General features: G+C 35.8%; 1 protein-coding gene across 6 annotated transcripts in view; it reads left to right on the top strand.

Moving 5' to 3' along the window:
- ULK4 (unc-51 like kinase 4) overlaps positions 1-22,168 on the top strand; it is a 593,349-nt gene that overhangs the window by 457,526 nt on the left and 113,655 nt on the right. For all 6 annotated transcript variants that reach the window (XM_049099948.1, XM_049099952.1, XM_049099949.1 and 3 more), the window contains one exon: positions 19,570-19,755. In XM_049099948.1, coding sequence (XP_048955905.1) covers positions 19,570-19,755 — 186 coding nt within the window. The remainder of the gene's footprint in view (positions 1-19,569; positions 19,756-22,168) is intronic.

Below are 22,168 nucleotides of genomic sequence, written 5' to 3'. Positions count from 1 at the left end.
CAATTGCTGGGTCATAGGGCAGGTCTATTTTTAACTCTTTGAGGAACCTCCACGAAGTTTTCCAGAGTGGCTGCACCAGTTCACATTCCCACCAACAGTGTAAGAGGGTTCCCCTTTCTCCGCATCCTCTCCAACATTTTGTTTCCTGGCTTGTTAATTTTCCCCATTCTCACTGGGGTGAGGTGGTATCTCATTGTGGTTTTGATTTGTATTTCCCTGATGGCAAATGATGCAGAGCATTTTCTCATGTGCGTGTTGGCCATGTCTATGTCTTCCTTTGTGAGATTTCTGTTCATGTCTTTTGCCCATTAAAAGATTTATTTATTTTAGAAAGAGGGAAAGAGAAAGAGAGAGTACTCAAGTGGGAGGAAGGGCAGAGGGAAAGAATCTCCCGCAGACTCCCCGCCAAGCAGGGAGCCTGACATGGGGCTCGATTCCATGACCCATGAGATCATGACCTGAGCCAAAATCAAGAGTCAGACATTTAACAGACTAAGTGTCCCCAGTATACAGTAGTTTTAACAGATTTATAAACTATATAATCTGTAATACGTTTTTGAATCTTATAGCCAAAAAGTAGTATTTGCAAATTGCTTTGTTCATTAATTGATGGTCATATGAAGTGCTAGTCTGTTAGTGGAGCTGTTAAAGATTGGTTTAGCCTTTCACATTTTCTCCAGGCATTATTGTTGGTTATAATAAATCTTTCATTTGCCTCGTGTCAGTACCTGAGGGTCATGACAGAGGGCACCCAGGATATTTACCCTCTTTTAAATTTTAGGGAAAGGAAGACAGATTTATGCCAGATGTTTGTATTTATGTATCTGTGTGTATAGTTAACACTGTTTCAGATTTTTGAGTTAAACAAGGCGGCGTTAAGCACATTATAACAGTTCAAACAGTATAGAAATGGTTAAAGTAAAACTAAAGTCACCCCCTAAAGTAGAACTAAACTGTCCCTTACTGTAACCACTGGGTACATTAGGCATGTGTTCTTGCAGTTCTTTTCACTTTGCTTGCAGTCACATGCACTTGTATCATTGATTTTTTTTGTTGTTTTGTTTTAGGTCTCCTTCCTAACAAAATAGAGCCATAGTATATATACAGATATTTTGTAACTTTTTACTTATCTCCATATTATGGGCATCTTTCAAGTCAATATTTACACATCAATCTTATTCTTTTTAACAGCTGCATGGTATTTCATAGTATAAATGTACTAATATTTATTCAATTCAAACATCTCCTGATGGATGGCCATTCAAGTTGTTTCCATTTATTTTCTATTATAAACATGATACAATACACATCTTTATATGGTTTTTGGTACTTCTACATTTCCATTAATTAGATAAGACCCAGAAGTAAGATGGCTAGGTTAAAAGGTGCTTTCAAATTTCAATAAATATTCATTACCATATAACTTTCCAAAAGATTTTAGCAGTCTATATGCTAATTAAAGATGTAGAAATGTACTTGTTTTCCTACATTGTTACCAGCACCACATCTTCCGAGTCTTTCTAAAATTGCTTTGTCCATTTACAGGTAAAAGTAATGTTTCATATTCTGTGACTGTAGCATTTAGAAAAAGGACACACAGGCACTCACATTTGAAATATGTATCACAGCAAGGCATTAACTTTGGAAATACAAAGAAGTAGATTATATAGCAAATTATAAATTATCAAAATTGGCATCAGAATAGATAAAAATATCAAGCTTCAAAAGTGGTAAAAATTTGATCACTGGTGATGTAAATCTCTTAATCTCATTGTTTAATAGGAATCCACAAAGTCTAATTTGTTTATACCACAAGCAGGTGGAAAAGCGGGATATGCCAATCCAAAAAGAAATCTTACAAGTATGTATTTACCATGTAGAAATTAAAGGTTGTCAATATAAGTATTATCATCAAAGCAAACATTACTAGGTAGAATAACCAATCAGAGTTATTTATGTTTTAAAAGTTAAACATTGATTTCATAGGGCACAATCACCCTTTCTGTTTTACAAGACTTCTTTATTAGAAATTATCTTTTCAAGGACTATTTTATGAACAGAATATAATCTGCTCTTCTGTAGCTGCAGGGAAAGAACATTTTTCTCTTTTAGAAGGGTAAATACTAGAGTTCCACTACTTATCAAAAGAAAAGCTTAAAATATGAAAAAAAAAAACCCACCAGACAACTGGATTGTAGTAATGTGATATTTTGCATCTGTAAGATTATCATTAAAAGATTAGAGGTCTAGGTAGTTATACATGTGAGTTCTAAATTTTCAAGGAACACATCATTCCTGTGCTGTTTAACTCAGAGTATAGAAAAATATGGAAAGCTTTCTGGTTCATTTTCCTAAAGCTATAATGAGTTTAATGCCATAATCTACTTTAAAATAAGAACAATTGCAGATCACTTTTACTTATGGATATAGCTAAGAAAATCTTTAAAAATTAGTCAAATCTAACAATATATTAATGAACCAATATAACCAACTAGCATATGATACAGGAATTCTAGAAAGTTCAAGCACTAGAAAAGCATAATTTAATATTTTAGGCAGTTGAAGGAGATTAAAAACATAGTCATAATCAATGCTAGGAAGTTCAACTAGCCATTCTTCATTTTTTAAAACTATTTAAGACAGTGAATCTTCTGTACACATTGAAAGTTACTTCCTATAAATTAATAGTAAACATTTTATTTATTTTTATTTTTAATAAATTTATTTTTTATTGGTGTTCAATCTACCAACATACAGAATAACACCCAGTGCTCATCCCATCAAGTGCCCCCCTCAGTGCCCATCACCCATTCACCCCACCCCCCCGCCCTCCTCCCCTTCCACCACCCCTATTTCGTTTCCCAGAGTTAGGAGTCTTTATGTTCTGTCTCCCTTTCTGATATTTCCCACACATTTCTTCTCCCTTCCCTTCTATTCCCTTTCACTATTATTTATATTCCCCAAATGAATGAGAACATATAATGTTTGTCCTTCTCCGATTGACTTACTTCACTCAGCATAATACCCTCCAGTTCCATCCACGTTGTAAACATTTTAAATAAAACTGAAGGCATTTTCATTACAATTTTTAAAAGAGGAATACCTTTCTCTACCACTAATAATCAACAGTGATTGGCAAGGAGATGGGGACTTATAGATAATCCTGTGAGATAAGAGAAATATTAAATCTAGAAATGATCATTACTGAAGTTGATACAATTTTTATACCTAAAAAAAGATTGAGGTAAAAAATTTGTTGGAACTAAAAAGCAAAGTTTAGTAAGTTGGTCGATTATAATGTAACACCCAAAAACCAAAAGCTTTTCTTTTTGCTGACATTTGTCTCATAGGAATAGAAATGGGGTGGGGGGGCTTTTACAGAAGTGACTAAAACCATCCCATAGAAAAGGCTGAAAATAAATGTAACAAGAAAATTCAGGGGGTACCTGGTTGGCTCAGTGGTTGAGTATCTGCCTTTAGTTCAGGTCGTGATCCCAGGGTCCTGGGATCGAGTCCCACATCGGGCTCCCCGCAGGGAGACTGCTTCTCCCTCTGCCTGTGTCTCTTTTCTCTTTGTCTCTCATGAATAAATACATAAAGTCTTTTAAAAAAAAAAAGAAAAGAAAATTACATGGTAACTGTAGAACCTTTTGAAAGACATGATATATGACCTAAATCAATGGAGAGACACGCTGGGTACCTGGCAGTAAGACTTAAAAAATATAGATTCTTCCCAAATTCATATTCAAATTTAATTTTTATCCTAATTCCATCCACACTTTTTTAGTTCATCAAAATGATCCTATAGGATAAATGTGAGATTTGCCATGAAAATCTTCCGACAGGATAGCCTCTTTCCACTGTTCTCTCTGGCACACTCATCTCCTATCTCTCACAGGATGCCTTTAAAAGAAAAGTGCAAGAATTCGAAAAGAAGTAACTTATAATGATGCAGAGAAAGGGAAACAGGAATCAGTAGTAAGATCAACATATTTCTGAAGGACAAAAGGAAACCTGTAGCAGGGTTAAACTAGGGCAGAGGAAGCCTCTGGCCTAAAAAAATCCCACGAAGGTGCCAGCATGGTGGCAGGTGTTGGCCTTCTCACTGAAACTCCACAGCACCTCTGGCCTCAGGGGATGATGTAGAACCGGGGCATTTTCCACAGGCTCTATGAACAGCTCCAGATGATTTCTCATATGCTCTTCTCCAACTTTCACATGCAGAAGACCAAGTAGTATAGTATATGCCTTCCAAATTGGTGCCCGGACTTTCCCCTAGAGCAATCGAAGCTGAGAAGTAACCAAACGGGACCACAGGATAAAGCATTCCTGAATTTTCTGAGGAAGGGTGGTGGTAGAACTGACAATGAGGCCTCCCTAAGGCAGAGCTTCCCCAAATCCACACCCATGGTGGGAGGATCGGCTACCACCCAATATAATATCTACTGCCTATAATATCTCCCTAAGAATCTCTCTGCCAGCCAGTGGTGGTTCTGGCAGTGCATGAGGACCTAACTGATGTTCTGTAGGCTCCATGTCCTCTCGCTCTCCTCTCTGCATTGCCTAGCTTCTGGCACATTCACTGCAGTCATACTGTCTCATTGCTCAGGATCTTGTGGATCACCGCCAGGCGTTTAGACTGTATTCTAAATGCAGGGAGAAGTCACTGGAGGTTCTAAGAAGAGTGATACGATCTGATTAAACAACCACTGTGGCTTTTGGGTGAAAAACAGATTGTAAGAAGCACAAGTGGAAACATGAGGGAACATTTGGTTACTTCTCAAGTGGCTTTCTCGAGCATCTTTCTCTGATCCCATGTCAGTGAAATCCACTTAAATCCCTCTGCTGTTTCTGCAGCTTTGCTGCTTCAGTAGAATCATTTAAATCCCTCCTAACTGAATGCCTTCAGTTTTATTTTAAATGTTACAACGTGGATGGAACTGGAGGGTATTATGCGTTGAGTTTTGAAAAGAGCTCTATTTCCCTATTCTGTAGTTACAAGAAAAATGTAAAGTTTTGCTACAAGAGTTGGGCAGGACAGTTAGAGGAACCCTGAGTCAAGGCCAATTTGATCAACCTATGACTTTCAACTTGTTTGGGGATTTTTTTTTCTTTTCTTTTTTTTACTCTAGCACTCTGGTCTATGATATATAGACTTACAACTAAATCAATAATGGTAGTGGCAGGTTTTCTTTCCTTTAAATGTTCACCTTTAGGAATATAATTTGCCCAGGGGTCAATGAGACTAAAAAATATCCTTCTCAAGGGCAAGGGGCAATGTCAAGTCTGTGGACAATAGTGCTTCCTTGGGCTGTGTTATCTGGAATTACCACCATTTATCAGCTTAATGATATTTTCTGCTGCCTCTTTAGCTGAATTTGGGCAGGAGTAATATATTAAAATGAAGAAGAACAGGGATGGATGGTCAAATGTGAAATCTTGTTAAAGAGATCCTAACAATAAGACCGAATCTGTTCTCAAGGTGCTTTTAAACAGCATAAAAATAAAAAATACTGCATTATAAGGGATTTTTCTTTCTTTCTTGGTTAATTTGTTCTCATCTCTGAAAATAAATATTCCTGCGTATTTTTGACAAAGTGCTACCACCAGGAAGTACTTTTAAAATAAAATCTAAAATGAGAACAACTTTCAAATGCATTATTGTATTGTGTAAGTTGAATAAAGGGACACACAACTGTGATTTTTAATTGTTTTAAAATAGTTTTAAGAATTCAAGTATAAGTTTACTTTGAGATATTTCTAAGTTATGTGTGTGTATATACGTATTTATCTCTTCCATTAGCGTTTGAGTTGGCCGATAAGAATGTTTGCAGTAAATTTAGTGTTGACAGTAAAATACAAGATGCCAAATGGACATAGTTACACTAAGAAAAGACTCCTTGTTTATCTTAAATTGTAACTAAATTGGGTGTTCATTTTTTTTTTAAAGTCTGGCAATTCTAAATAAAGTAGAAAACATAAATAACGAAGATGAGATAGGGTGAAGTTTCTATACAGGTATGAAGTCTAACATAATTGCTAAAGTTGAGTCATGGTTTTGGCTTTGAGAATCTTGGTCCCCACACAGAAATGGAAATACAACCATTTAGGAGATGTACTTTGCCCAGAAAGTGGGACAGGTTGGCGGGGAGACAGTTCCTTGGGATCAGGAAATATTTTCTACTCTTTGAGGCTTCTTCATGGGTCTCTTTAAAGAGGGGGACACTGTTTGATGGGGTAAGTGGTGGTAATATCTAACTTATTAAGCATTTTATGAACTAGACAGTGTATTTTAAAGAGAATTTTTAAATTTAGATGAAGTTCATTTTACCTTTTTTCCTTTCGTAAATTATGCTTTTGCAGTCATATCCAAATTCAAGATTTCTCCCAGTGTTCTAAGTTTTATAGCTTTAAGTCTTATATTTTGGTCTATCCGCCACTTTTTTTTTTTTTTTTTTTTAAGAATGAAATGAGTTTCAGCAATTCCTGAGGACTTAGTTTCTTTGATTGAGTATGGATGTTCCCCAGTGATTCTGGGCTGTCTTAGCACTAGAATTCACCTGTGTTATCAACAATTTTGAGTTAATTTCAAGGTATCGGATATACCTTATAAGGTATAAGGTAAAAGGTACAGACTGAAGTTTGTGTTTTGTCATATTGTTTGAGCACCTTTATGATAAGTCTTAAAAGCCAATAATGTTAGTCTTTCAACTTTTGTTCTTTTTCAAATTTGTTTTGGCTATCCTATGTTCTTTCCATTTCCACATGAAACTTAGAATCAACTTATCAGTTTCTACCAAAACAAACAAACAAAAACCAAAAAACTACTAGGATTGTGAATGCAATTGCATGGACTCTGTAGGCTAATTTGGAGAGAATGTCATTTTAAGAAAATTGAACCATCTGACCTAAGAAAAAGGTATATCCCTCCCTTTATTTTGGTCCCTTCTAATTTCTCTTACCAATATTTTGTGTATTTCATTATACAGGTCTTTCATCCTTTGTCTCATCTAAGCTTTTTTCAATTTTTTTAGGTGTTATTATACATAGTATTGTTTAGATCCAATTTCAATTGTTCCTTACATATAAAAATACAGTTGATTTTGTATGTTGCTCTTGAATACTGTAACTTTGTTATACTCATTTATGGGTATAAAAGTAGAGTTTATTTGTAAATTCCATTGGATTTTCTACAGAAAGGATCATGTCTTCTGCAAATAAGCAGTTGTGTCCTCCTTTCCAATCTGGATGCCCCTTTTTTGGGCCTGACTTCTCTGGGCAGAGACTCCCATTTGATGTTGAATGGAAGTGGTGAGAACAGACATCCTGTCTTTGATCTCAGGGTGAAGCATGCCTTTTATCAGGTTGAGGAAGTTTCCTTCTATCTTCATTTGCTGAGTTTTTGTTAGAAATAGATGTTGAGGGACACCTGGGTGGCTCAGTGGTTGAGCATCTGCCTTCAACTCAGGGTGAGATTCCAGCCCAGGGATCGAGTCCCTCATCAGGTTCCCTATGAGGAGCCTGCTTCTCCCTCTGTCTATGTCTCTGCTCTCTCTGTGTGTCTCTCATGAATAAATAAACTAAAAATATTTTTTTAAAAAAAGGTAGATGTTAGGGGATCCCTGGGTGGCTCAGCAGTTTGGCGCCTGCCTTTGGCCCAGGGCATGATCCTGGAGTCCCGGGATCAAGTCTGGCGTCGGGCTCCTGGCATGGAGCCTGCTTCTCCTTCTGCCTGTGTCTCTGCCTCTCTCTCTCTCTCTCTCTATGTCTATCATGAATAAATAAATAAAACCTTTTAAAAAAAGTAAAAAAATAAAAAAATTAAAAAGGTAGATGTTGAATATTGATAAATACTCTTTCTATTGAGATGATCATATGGCTTTTCTTTTTTACTTATTAATATGATGTTATAGACTGACTGTATCCGTGTTCATAAGAGATATTTAGTAGTTTACTTTTTTCTTATTTTATTATTTTTATTTTTTTTTATATTTTATTATTTTTAATTGAAGTATACTTGATGCACAGTATACTCAATACTGATGTATTATATTAGTTTCAGGTATACAACCTAGTGATTCAACAATTATATACATTATGAGATACCACAGTAGCAGTAGTTAACATTTGTCACCAAAGTTATTACCAGCGTTAATGACTATATTCTCTATGCTGCGTTTTTCATCCCTGTCAGGACTTATTTTATAACTGGAAGTTTGTACTTCTTAATGCCCTTTACCTGTTTCACCTAGCCTCCTACCTCTTTTCCCTCTGGCAACCACCAGTTTGTTCTCTGAATTTACGACTGTTTCTTTTTTGTTGCTCTGTTTTGTTTATTTGTTCATTTGTGTTTTGGAAATCATATGGCATTTGTCTTTCTCTGTTTGACTTATTTCACTTAACATAATACCCTCTAGGTCCATGTTATACCAAACAGCAAGACTTAATTCATTTTTATGGCTGACTAATATCCCACATCTTCTTTTTCCATTCATCCATTGATTGACATTTAGATTGCTTCCATGTCTTGGCAATTGTAAATAATGCTGCAGTGAACATATATCCTTTCAAATTAGTGTTTTTGTTTTTTTCCAGATAAATACCCTGGAGTGAAATTACTAGATTGTATGGTATTTCTATTTTTAATTTTTTGAGGAACGTGAATAATGTTTTCCGTAGTGCCTGTACTAATTTATATTCCCACCACGTGCACAAGAGTTTCCTTGTCTCCATATCCTCACCAAAACTTATTTCTTACCTGTTTGATACTAGCTGCCTGGTGTGAGGTGATATCGCATTTTGGTCTTGATTTGCATTCTGTGATGATGTTGAGCATCTTTTAAGGTGTTCTTTGGCCATCTATAGGTCTTCTTTGAAAAAATGTCTCTCTGCCTACTTCCCAATTGTATTGTTGGTTTTTGTTTTGTTTTGTTTTGTTTTGTTTTTTAGTGCTAAGTTGTATATGTTCTTCATATAGTTTAGGTATTAACCCTTTACCAAACATACCATTTGTACATTCAGTAGGTTGCCTTTTTGTTTTGTTGATGGTTTCCTTTGCTGTTGCAGAGCTTTTTAGTTTGATGTAGTCCTTTGGTTTTGTTTTTGTTTGGTTTTGTTTTTGTTTCCCTTGCCTGGGGATACACATCCAGAAAATAGTGCTAAGGCTGATGTCCAAGAGCTTTCTTTTAATTAGAGTTTTATGGTCTCAGGTCCATAGTTAGGGCTTTAATCCATTTTAATTTTGTTTTGTGTATGGTGTAACAAAGTGGTTCACTTTCATTCTTTTGCATATAACTGTCCAGTTTTCCCACACCGTTTATTAGACCTTTTTTCCCATTGAGTACTCCTGACTCCTTTGTCATGAATTAATTGACTATATAAGCATAGATTTATTTCTGAGCTCTCTATCCTGTTCCATTGATTTATGTATCTGCTTCTGTGCTAGTACCATACTGTTCTGATTACTGTAGTTTTGAAATCAAGAAGCATGATGCCACCAGTTTTGTTCTTTTTCAAGACTCCTTTGTCTGAGCCTTTTATGATGCGGTACAAATTTTAGAATCATTCTAGTTCTGTGAAAAACACAATTGGTATTTTAATAGGGATTGCATTGAATCTGTAGACTGTTTTGTGTGGTATGGAGATTTTAAGAATATTCTTCTAATCCATGAGCATGAAATATCTTTCCATTCCTTTGTGTCATCTTCAGCTTCTTTCATCAATGTCTTGTAGTTTGTAGTGTATAGGTCTTTCACCTTCTTGGTTTTTCTGTGTTTTTAATTATTTTTTTAATTTGTATTTCCCTGATGACTAGTAGTGTGGAGGATCTTGTATTTATTGATGATTTCTCTACCCTTTTTTTGAAAAATGTCTATTTTCTTTGCCCTTTTAGAAATTGGATTTTGTCTTTTTGTTATTGAATTGTCAGAGTTTTTATATATTATATATATACATGCAGTTTTATTGAGGTGTAATTACATACCCAAATCTTTTATTTATTTATTTTAAGTAAACTCTACACCCAATGTAAGGCTCAAACTTAGGATTCCAAGATCAAGAGTCACGTGTTCTACCAACTGAGCCAGACAGGCATTCCTATAATCCTTTTTAATATGTTGCTGGGTACAGTCTAACATTTTGTTGAAAATTTTTTTGTCCATATTCATGAGGGCTACGGGTCTGTGGTTTTCTTTCTTGGAATGTCTTTGGTTTTGGTATCATGGTAATACTGGCCATATAAAATGAATATGAAAGTGTTGTCTTTTCACTTTCTGAAAGAGTTTGTGTAGAACTGGTATTACTTCTTCCTTGAATGTTTGGTAGGATTGACCAGTAGAGCCCTTTGGGGCTGGAGTTTTCTTTATAGGAAGGTCCTTAACTATAAATTGATTTTATCTGATGGATAAATTGCTATCCAGGTTATCTTTCTTTTTGAGTGAGCCTTGCCCTTCTGTCTTTTCTCTGATACTTTGTCCCGTGAGCTCTAGCTGCTTTGGATTTCTGAAACTTTTAATTTATAATGTCTCTTTAATTTAAGGAATGTGCTACAAGAGTAGAACTCACCTCACTTGCTTTCCATCCTTTAGGCATCATTGTCCTGCTTTGCCTAATATCCAGTGTCTTAAAAACCATTTTTCTGTGTTTTTGTCTGCTGGTTTGTTATTGTAGGCAATTGGCTATATACTTCCCCTGTTATTCCAGAGAAGATTGGGGGGATTTTTATACCTTTCACAGTCCTTTTTTTGGGTGAGGGGCACCAAAAATACCCCACAAACACTATGGGATTTACAATTCTCCAAGAAATAAGCCACTTTGAAAATGTTGCTTATGATAAAGTTTCCAATTATTTGAACAATGAAATAAAATTAACTCAAAAATGAAGAAATATTAAAGTAGATTGAAATAGAAGCCAGAATACCTTTGCCTACCTCTCCAAGTACTGACAATCTATAAAAATAGAAGATTAAATATATCTTAAATTTTAGGGAGAACGGAAAGGGAAGCTGTTAATGGAAAAGAAATTTTGTGCAATTACTAGATGATAGAAAGCAGATGGGACTGAAGCAAAATAGTTAAGAAACCTATTACCCAAAACGCACATAGGAGAAAACTAACCAGAAGGTAGGAACAGATGCAGAAGATCTATAAACTGAGAGTGAGGTGAAAAAACTGATAAAGGCCCTGAGGCATTTCCCAGGCTAATTGAAGATTAACATTTAGAACAAGCAGACCAATCAGATGCCACCCCTTATCCATTTTGCTCTGCTTTTTTCCAGCATAATCAGTCAAGAACTGCACTGTAAAAAGGATGACCTATCTCTCTGATGTGATTTCTACTATAGGGTCAGGACCTAGGAATAAGCATTGTAGAATTTGAGGAAACTGAAAAACATAGAGGAAGCCAGCTGAAGAAAGAGATTTATACAAATGAAAACAAAATCCATACCAGCTGCCTATAAAAATTTGCCCTATCTTTCATTCATAAAATAGAAAAGCCAAAGACAGCTAGACATTTGGGAGAGCATAAGTGCAAGAAGCAGAAAAACCAAGGTAAATAAGCAGCTGAGCACAAAAGGAATAAAGTTGGTAGGAAGTGTTATGGGTTGAATTGTGTCACCACCAAAACAATATGTTGAAATCCTAACTCCTGGTACCTCAGAATTTTACCTGATTTGGAAATAGTGTTGTTTCCGATGTAATTAGGATGAGGTCATTGTCGAGGACAGTACGTCCCTAATCCATTATGACGGGTGTCTTTATAAGAAGACAACCATGTGAAGACAGACACACAGGAAGAATGTCACATGTTGACAGAGGCAAAGATTGGAATTATGCAGCTACAAGTGAAGGAATGCCAATGATTGCCAGAAGGTAGCAAGAAGCAAGGGTGGAATCTGCTATGGGTGTCAGAGGAAGTGTGGCCTTGCCCTTTGGTTTCAGACTTCTAGCTTCCAGAACTGTCAGACAGCAAATTTCTGTTGTTTGTGCCACCTGTTTGTGGTACGTTGTTATGGTATCCTAGGAAACTACTACTGAGAATTAAAGTTCTCTTACTCCCATAAAATGAATGTTCAAGTAGCCCACAGGAATGTTTAAAAAGAAAAGAGGCAGGGGGACAGAATAACAAGAAACAGAGGAAATATACAGGAGATGAGGAATAAACTTACATATTGCACTTAAACCCTAGCATCTTAATATTTACCTTAAATGTAAATGGTCTAAAAGCACCAATTGAAAGACAAAGTTAGCTACAATGGGTAATAAAACATGATCCAACAATATGCTGTCTGTAAAAAACTCACTTCAAGTATAATATGGGCAGCTTGAAAGTAAAAGGTTGAAAAGTATGTACGATGCAAATATTAACTTCAGAAAAGCAGAACTGTCTGTGTTAATATCAGATAAAGTAGACTTCTGAGCAAGAAAAATTACTAGAGATGGGGGTATTGGATAATGATAAAAAAGGGCAATGCCATTGAGGTGACAATCATTCCAAATGTAGGTATGCCAAACAAGACCTCAAAGTATATGAAGGAAAAAATGGTAGTGCAAAAAGGATAGACAGATACACAGTTATAATGGATTTCAAAACTCTACTCTCGAGCAATTAGACAGAAAATCATCAAGAATATAGAAAAATTACCCTCCAGTTCCATCCACATCAAAGCAAATGGTGGGTATTTGCCATTTCTAATGGCTGAGTAATATTCCATTGTATACATAAACCACATCTTCTTTATCCATTCATCTTTCGATGGAAATGAGTCAATCGGAGAAAGACAAACATAATATGGTCTCATTCATTTGGGGAAATAAATAATAGTGAAAGGGAATAGAAGGGAAGGGAGAAGAAATAGGTAGGAAATATCAGAAAGGGAGACAGAACATGAAGACTCCTAACTCTGGGAAACGAATTCGGGGTGGTGGAAGGGGAGGAGGGCGGGGGGGGTGGGGGTGACTGGGTTGTGGGCACTGAGGGGGGCACTTGATGGGATGAGCACTGGGTGTTATTCTCTATGTTGGCAAATTGAACACCAATAAAAAATTTATTATTAAAAGAATATAGAAAAATTGAACAACAAAATTAACAGGATGTATTGACATATATGGAATACCCTATCCAATAACAACAGAATAGATATTTTTTTCAAGTATCCATGGGACATTCACACATCCTGGGCCATAAAATAAACCTTAACAAATGTAAAATAAAGTATTATGGAAAGGGTTCTCTCACCATAATGAAACCATACTAGAAGTCAGTAAAGACCATAGAAAAATTTCTAACATTTAAAAAGAAAATACCCTTTAAATAATTCATGGGGCAAAAAGAATGTCATGAGGGAAATTTTTTAAACGCATAAAATTAAATGAAAAAGAAAACATCAAAATATGTAGAATGCAGGGGCGCCTGGGCAGCTCAGTTAGTTAAGCAACTAACTCTTGATTTTGGCTCAGGTCATGATCTCAGGGTCCTGGGATTGAGCCCCATGTTGGGCTCCATGCTCTGCAGGGAGTCTGTTTGAAGGTTCTCTCCCTTACCGTTCCCCCCCTTCCCCTGTTCATGCTCGCTCGCTCTCTCCAAAATAAGTAATCTTTAAAAACCTATGTAGAATGCAGCTGAAGTACTACTGAGGAAAATTTATAGTAACAAAATCTTACATTAGAAAAGTAGAAAGATCTTAAATCAATAATCTAAGTTTCCACCTCCAGAAACTAGAAAAAGGCATGATGAACCCAATGCAAGCAAAATGAAGGAAATTATAAGGATAAGACCAGAAATTAGTGAAATTGAAAACGGGAAAACAATACAGAAGAATCAATGAAACAAAAGCCTGATACGCAACGAAACTGAAAAATCTCTAGCAAATTGACAAAGATAAAAATACAAAATTACTAATATAAGGAATGAAGCGGGAAATGTCAATATAGATCTACAATCATTAAAAGGATAATAGCAGAATAGTCTGAATAATTTTATGCTCATAAATTCTGTAACTAGAAGAAATGGACAAATTCTTTAAAAAAATACCAAAACTGGGCAGCCCGGGTGGCTCAGCGGTTTAGCGCTGCCTTCAGCTCAGGTTGTGGTCCTAGGGTCCTGGGATCAAGTCCCACGTCCGGCTTCCTGCATGGAGCCTGCTTCACCCTCTGCCTGTGTCTCTGCCTCTCTCTCTCTCTCTCTCTCTCTCTCACTCTCACTCTCTCTCTCTCTCTGTGTGTATTTATTTATTAATAAGTAAAATCTTAAAAAAAAGTACCAAAACTCAGCTAAGATAAGCACCTATCATCATTAATAGTCCTATCATCATTAAAGAAATTGAATTTATAATCTAAAAGTTTCTGAAAAGAACTCTCCTGACTGAGATGATTTCAGTGGAGAATTCTATCTACCAAACATGTGAAGAGTTTTCAATGCCGGTTTTAAGGAGAGTTTTATGAAGATACTACTACCCTCATGCTAAGCTACACAAAACAAAACAAAAACAAAAAACTCTACGGGTAGAGAGCTGATAGACTCGACCGCTCCAGGTGAGGCCATGGGAAAGGACCGAGGTCACTCCCTTCTATCACTTCATCTATAAAACTGAGAAACTGAAAAGGAAAAGGCCCAGATATTTGCTAATTTTTGTAATAAGCGTTCGCCACTTAAAATAAATTTTTATATTTGCATATTTAAAAAGAACTCTACAAAAAAACAACACATAACCTAAACCTACAATATCTCTTATAAACTTAGATACATTTTCTTTTTTTTTTTTTTAATTTTTAATTTATTTATGATAGTCACAGAGAGAGAGAGAGAGAGAGAGAGAGAGGCAGAGGGAGAAGCAGGCTCCATGCACCGGGAGCCCGACATGGGATTCAATCCCGGGTCTCCAGGATCGCGCCCTGGGCCAAAGGCAGGCGCTAAACCGCTGCGCCACCCAGGGATCCCAAACTTAGATACATTTTCAACAAAATATTAGCAAATTAGATGCACCAATATATAAAAACACAATGACCAAGCAAGATTTATTACATTTGCAAAGCTTATTCAACGTTCAAAAATAAATGTATTCTACCATATAAACAAGTGAAAGAAATACACATGACCATATTATTACAGAAAAGGTGTTTGACAAAATCCAGCACCCATGATCAAAGTTCTCATCAGACTAGAAGTAGAGGGGGAGCTTCCTCAACCTAATAAAGGGCATCTATGCTAAACCTACAGCTAATATCATACTTAATGGTGAAAGACTAAATCCTCTTTTCTATATGATTGAGAACAAAGCAAGGGTGTCAGTCAGCTCCCCCTATTTTTATTCACTATACTACTGGAAGTTCTAGTCAGTGCATTAAGGCAAGAAAAGAAATAAAAGGCATCCTGTTTGGAAAGGAAGAGCTAAAACTATCCCTGTTTGCATGTGACAAAATTGTCTATGTAAAAAACTCAAAGGGTTCTACAAAAACACTCTTAGCATCAATACATGAGTTCAGCAAGACTGGGATTTAAGATCACCAAACGAAAATCAGTTGTATTACTATACCAACATTGAACATGTGGAAACAAATACTAAAATCATCATTTGTAATTTGCGAAGAAAATTAAGTACTAATATATAAATATAACACAATGTATGTAGGACCTATATATATCCTTGAGAATGCAAAATTGTGAGGAAAGAAATGAAAGAAGACATACCTAAATGGAGAGACAGTGTATGTTCCTGCATTAGAAGACTCAACAGACTAAAAATGTCAATTTTCCCCAGTTCCATTGACAGTTTTAAGGCAATCCCTACTAAAATTCCAATAAAAAATTTTAATAAATAGACAAGCTTATTCTAAAATTTATGTAGAAAAATAATAGACCTTAGAATAGCTAAAATAATCTGAAAAAGATGAAGTTGGAGGACACACTCTACTTGGTATTAACACTTATTTCATAGCTACAGTAACAAGACAGTGCATTATTGGTGGAGAGAGAGACACCAAGATCAATGGAATGGAATAGAGAACTCAGAAACAGACTCGCACAAACATGCCCAGCTGATTTTTTAATGAAGTTGTGAAAATAATTCAGTGGAGAAACAAATTTTTAAAAATGATGCTGGAGCAATTGTACATTTGGTGGCAAAAATAAATAAATAGAAGAACCTCTACCTAAACCTCATATGTGATACAAAATTAATTTATTTAAATGTGAATTTTAAAACTTTTAGGAAAAAAAATAGAAAATCTTCAGGACCAAAGGCTAGACAGAGTTTTTAGACTTGCACAATCCCTCTGAAATAAAACCACAAATTGGACCTAATCAAAATTAAAATTTTATTTCTGCAAGAGAATACAGTGGATGGAAAGACAAGCTACGAACTGTGAGAAAAAGTTTGCAAGCCACATATCTGAAAAAGAAGTCATATCTAGAATATTAAAAGAACTTTGAAATATTAAAAATAAAGCCACAAACAATCTAGTTAGCAAAGGACAAAAGACATGAACAGATGAAAAGATATTCACTATCAGTTACCATTAGAGAAATGCAAATTAAAACCACAATGAGTTATCACCACCTGCCTACTAGAGAGGCTAAAATAAAAAATACCAATAACACCAAATGCTGGTAAGGATGCTAAGAAATTGCATCTCTTATACATTGCTTCTAGGAATATAAAATAGTAAAATAGTATAGCCATTCTAGAAAGCAATCTGCTAGCTTCTTAAAAAACTAAACACGAGCCTCCCATTCAACCCAGTAATGTACTCTTGGGCATTTATGTCAATGAGAAATGAAAGTTTATGTTCACGTAAAAACTTACACAAATGTTCTCTTAGTAGTTTTACTTGGGATAGCTCCAAATTGGAAATAATTCAAATTTCCTTTGAGGAGCAAGTAGTTAAAATGTGGTACATCTATACCATGGGATACAACTCTGTAATAAAAAGAAATGAACTGTTGATACTCACAAAAACTTGGATGAATCTCAAAGAAATTATGTTGAGTGAAGAAACTGTGTGTGCTTTCATTTATGTAACTTACTTGAAATGACAAAATGACGAACAGGTTAGTGGTTGCCAGGGATTAGAATTGGAGAAGGGAGAGAGTTGGCCTTTGCTATGAAAAGAATCTTTATGCTAGAACTGTTCCTTATCTTAAGATAGTGGGTATTACCAAATCTACTTGTGTGATAAAATTGCGTAGAACTAAATACATACATATATATATATATATATATATATATATATATATATATATATATATATACATACATAGATACAAACACAAATAAAGCAGTAAAATCTGAATAAGGTCAAAGGATTATATCAAAGTTAATTTCCTGGTTGTGCTATTGTACTTTAGTTATAGATGTTTCCATTGGGGAAAATGGATGGAATATGTATGAGATCTCTCTGTACTGTTTCTTAAAACTACATCCGAACCCACAGATATCTCAAAATAAAAGATTAAGTCACATGCAAAAGAATGAAGTTGGACCCCTGCTAACACATTCAAAATTAACTCAAAATGGATCAAAGACCTAAGTGTAAAAGCCAAAACATTCTTAGAAGAAAAAATAAACATAAGAGCTGAAAGTATAAAAACTCTTAGATGCCTAAATCTCAGGACATTGGAGGAGGTAATGGTTTCTTAGGTATGATACCAAAATCACAAACAATAAAAAAGTAGATACATTTGGATCCATCAAAATAAAATGTTTTGTACTTCAAAGGATACTATCAAGAGAGTGAAAAGACAACCCACAGATTAGAAAACATTTTTGAAAATCTGCTGAGGAACTTGTTTTTAAAATACATAAGGACACTTAGTCTCAATCATCAAGTGGCAGATGGCCCATTTTAAAAGTGGGCAAAGGATCTGAATGGACATTTCTCCAAAGAAGATGTACAAATGTCCAGTAAGCACATAAAAAGATGCACCACATCATCAGTCATCATGGAAGTATAAATGAAAACCACAGTGAGTTACCACTCTGTATCTACCAGGATGGCTGTAATTAAACATACAGATAACAGTAAGTGTTGGTGAGAATGTGGAGAAACTGGAATCCTCCTACATTGCTGATGCTACTGGCAGCTTTGGAAAACAGTCTGATAGTTCCTCAAAAGGTTAAACATAGAGGTATCATATGTTATCATATGACCCAGCAATCATTTCTATACACCCAAGAGAAATGATAACCTACATCTGCACAAAAACTTAGAAATATTCATAACAGTATTGTTCATAATAGCCAGGAAGTGAAAACAACTCAAATGTCCATCAACTGATGAATGGATAAACAAAATGTGGCCTGTCCATGCAACAGGGTCTTCTTAGACAATAAAAATAGAAATGAAATACTGTTATGTGCTATAGCAGGGATGAGTCCTGAAAACATCATGCTAAATAAAAGATCCCAGTCAGAAGGGATCATATTTTGTATGATTTCATGTTTTGGGTAATGAAAATTCTAAAATTGATTGTGGTGGTGGCTGTACAACTCTGAATATATGAAAAATCCCTGAATTGTACCTGTTAAACGAGTGAAGTGTATGGCACGGGAATTACATCTCATGCTCTTCCAAATAAAATAAAACTTTAAAAATGAAAAGGTGAAAATGCTTTATAGTATGATTATCATTCATATTATACCTTGTAATACATAACAGAAACAGTGTTTTCTGTCCCACCTGTTTAGGCAATAATTTGAACATGGACAAGTTCAGAATGTTCCTTTATATCTTCGAGGAAGTAGATTTTTCCCAAACAAGTCGAGAGTAAGCAAGAATGGATAGGCTGTGCTCCTGGAAGCTCAAACTCTCCATTCCTCCAAACTCTCTCTCTCTCTCTCTCTCTCTCTCTCACACACACACACACACACACACACACACACACATATTCTTGTGAATGTACTCACCTATTAGGAAAGCATATAAAATACATGCTGGTCCTCTGCTTGTTACAGGCTTTTCTTTACTTAGATTCAAGAAAGGACTGAGGGGGATCCCTGGGTGGCTCAGCGGTTTAGTGCCTGCCTTTGGCCCAGGGCGTGACCTTCGAGTCCCCGGATCAAGTCCCACATCAGGCTCCCTCCATGAAGCCTGCTTCTCTCTCTGCCTCTCTCTCTCTGTGTCTCTCATGAATAAATAAATAAAATCTTAAAAAAAAGACTGAGGAACTTTCTCCTCATTTTGTGCCATTAACCTTGACTGTTTTTTTTTTTTTTTTTTTTAGATTTTATTTATTTGTTCATGAGAGACAGAGAGGCAGAGACATAGGCAGTGGGGGGGGGTGGGGAGCAGACTCCCCACTGAGCAGGGAACCCGATATGAGGCTCAATCCCAGGACCCCAGGATCATGACCTGAGCCAAAGGCAGATGCTCAGCCATTGAGCCACCCAGGTGCCCCATTGCCTTGAGTTCTTGTATGCATTTTGAAAGAGATTGAAAAAAATTCTGAATTACTCAATCTTTACACTCACTTGGACTGACATTCTCTCCATTGAGCCAAATTTTTCTGTGTTTCTTGAGGAATACCAACACAGTCCTCAATGAATTTAAGTAGTCCTTTCTGTTCATTTGCAGCTTCCAAGTGAGGATCCTGAAATTTTTGAAGTGTCGTCCAAGTGTTTGTCCATACTGGTTCAGCTGTATGGAGGGGAAAACCCAGACAGTCTGTCTCCTGAAAATGCAGAGAACTTCGCTGATTTACTAACATCTAAGGAGGACCCAAAAGAGCAGAAGCTTCTGTTGAAGATTCTCAGAAGAATGGTGAGTCTACACAGGAGCTAGGGTCAGGGTGGGTGGCTTCAGTGGCAGCTGATGGAAGAGAGGACTGATTTTCTTCCACCTGATTTCAGTAAAAGAATCCCTGGTTACCTTTCTCTGCGGTCACCTCTTGATAACGTTTATCACGTTCTGCCTGTTTGTTTATGAGCATAATTTTTTTCTGAAATAAAATTAGAGACTTTTTCTGAGAATAAGTTAGAGACATTGCGCCTTCTCACCCCCTAAGGCATCAAAGGTACATTTTCAAACAAAATGGATGTCCTTTTAACCACAGTAATCAAAATCAAGAAATCTAACACTGATACAGTTCTTTTACTGATGTACTATCCATATTCCCATTCTGACAGGTGGCCCAATGGTGTCTTTCATAGCCTTTTTATTTTCCCCTCTGGTATCCAATCCAGGATCACATATGTTGTTAGACATGTCTTTAATCTGGAATAGTCCTACTGTCTTTCTTTATCTTGCATGATGTTTTTGAAGAATATAGCTGGGCATTTTGTAGGCTGTCATTCAGTTTGGGTCTGTGTGTTGTCTTCTGACGACTAGATTTAGGAAAACTCCAGAAGGGAAACGGTCTTTCTCACTCCATCCCATCCAGAGACTCATGGTGTCTAATTTGCGCCTTCGCTGGTGATGTGAATTTTTATCATTGGGATTATTCAATGGCAGTCATTATATTTAATATTGTAGTGGTTGTAGGATGGAGGTTTTCTAGCTTCCATCATTTCCAACTCCCATTTGTTTTGTTTCAAATTTTATAAATATATAGAGCTGACATTTATTTGAAAGTACTTTTGAAAACTGACTCCTTTTCTTTTTACTGTAAATATTACTCTGCTGGTTTGGGAGCCCATTATACATAGTAGCTGTTGTTGAAATTTATGAAGAAGTGGAGGCTCGGTTGCTCTGCATCGTATTCTGGCTCGTTAGTCTGTGTTTATCTCTAGATTCAGATACCTTGAGGGGTCCCATTGGCAGTGGAGGCTGGGGATGCTCCAGAGACTTATATTCAAGACTACTTTTGTGCCAATTTGATAGACAGCTGTAGGGCATGAAAAGCTAAATCTACAGGGCAGATTATGGATGACAGATTAGAAGGGAGATAGAGATTTACCTTGAAACGATTTCTTTACAGGTTCTGACACATCACATAAAGGGCCAGTTAGATTCTGTTTGTGAAAGAAAAGTGGAATCCAAGTAACTTTGACCTATATATGTGAACACAGAAGTCATTTCTGATGCTGCTTATCCCTTTTCATTTAATTGAGCTATATAGATGTTATATATACTATATATTAATATCATATTAATTAAGTATATAACTAAGTATATAATATGTAATATACAACCAATACATAACATATAACATAACATACATATAGCATATATATATATATAAAACATACACATTAAAATTTACAATCTTAACTAGTTTTAATTATACAGTTCAACGGTATTGTATGCATTCTAATTTCTGTCTGTAGGGGAGCCTATGTGGCTCAGTAGGTTAAGCATCTGCCTTCAGCTCAGGTCATGACTTTAGAGTCTGGGGATCAAGCCCCACATCAGGCTTCCTGCTCAGCAGGGGAGTCTGCTACTCCTTCTGCTGCTCACCCTGCTCATGCTCTCTATTTCTTTCTCAAATAAATAAATAAAATCTTAAAAATTTTTCTGTCTTTATAAATTTGTCTACCCTTAGTCACTCATATAAGTAGAAACATACAATATTTGCCTTCTTAGGTCTGGCTTTTTTCACTTCATGTAATATCTGAGATTCATCCATGTTGTAGCATGTGCCAGAATTTTCCCCCTATTTAAGGCTGAGTAATATTCCACTGTATGTATGTGGAACACATATGATATGTATTATGTGTTATATCACATATCAACATCTTTCCATCTGTTGATGGACATTTGGGTTGTTTCTATGTTTTCTTCTCTATTTAATTTTTTTGTCTTTTTATTATTATCATGATAGATTCAATGAATTTTCCTTTCTTCATTGTCTTGTAACCCACTGCTCTCTATTATATGGCCAGTGGGAACCTGTTCTGGATATCTGTGGTGCTTTTGACAGGCCTCCATCATTTTTTTTAAGCACTTCTGTCTTTTTTTTTTTTTTGTAATTACATGTGTACTCTTTTTTTAATTGATGTATAGATGGACAATGTTAATATTAGTTTCAAGTGTACAACATAGTGATGATTCAACAGTTCTTTCTATACATTACACAGCGTTCATCACAGAGTGTAGTTATCTGTCACCTTACAAAGCTATTACAATATTATTAGCTATATCCCCTGTGCTGTGCTTTTTATCCCTAAGATGTATTTATTTTATAAATGGAAGTTTGTACCTCTTAATCCACTTCACCCATTTCACCCATACCCTG

The sequence above is a fragment of the Canis lupus genome, chromosome 23 (genome assembly GCF_003254725.2).
Source record: "Canis lupus dingo isolate Sandy chromosome 23, ASM325472v2, whole genome shotgun sequence".
Taxonomy (NCBI): Eukaryota; Metazoa; Chordata; class Mammalia; order Carnivora; family Canidae; genus Canis; species Canis lupus.
Note: the sequence above shows the minus strand (reverse complement) of the source record. Positions and strands in the feature narration are given on the sequence as shown.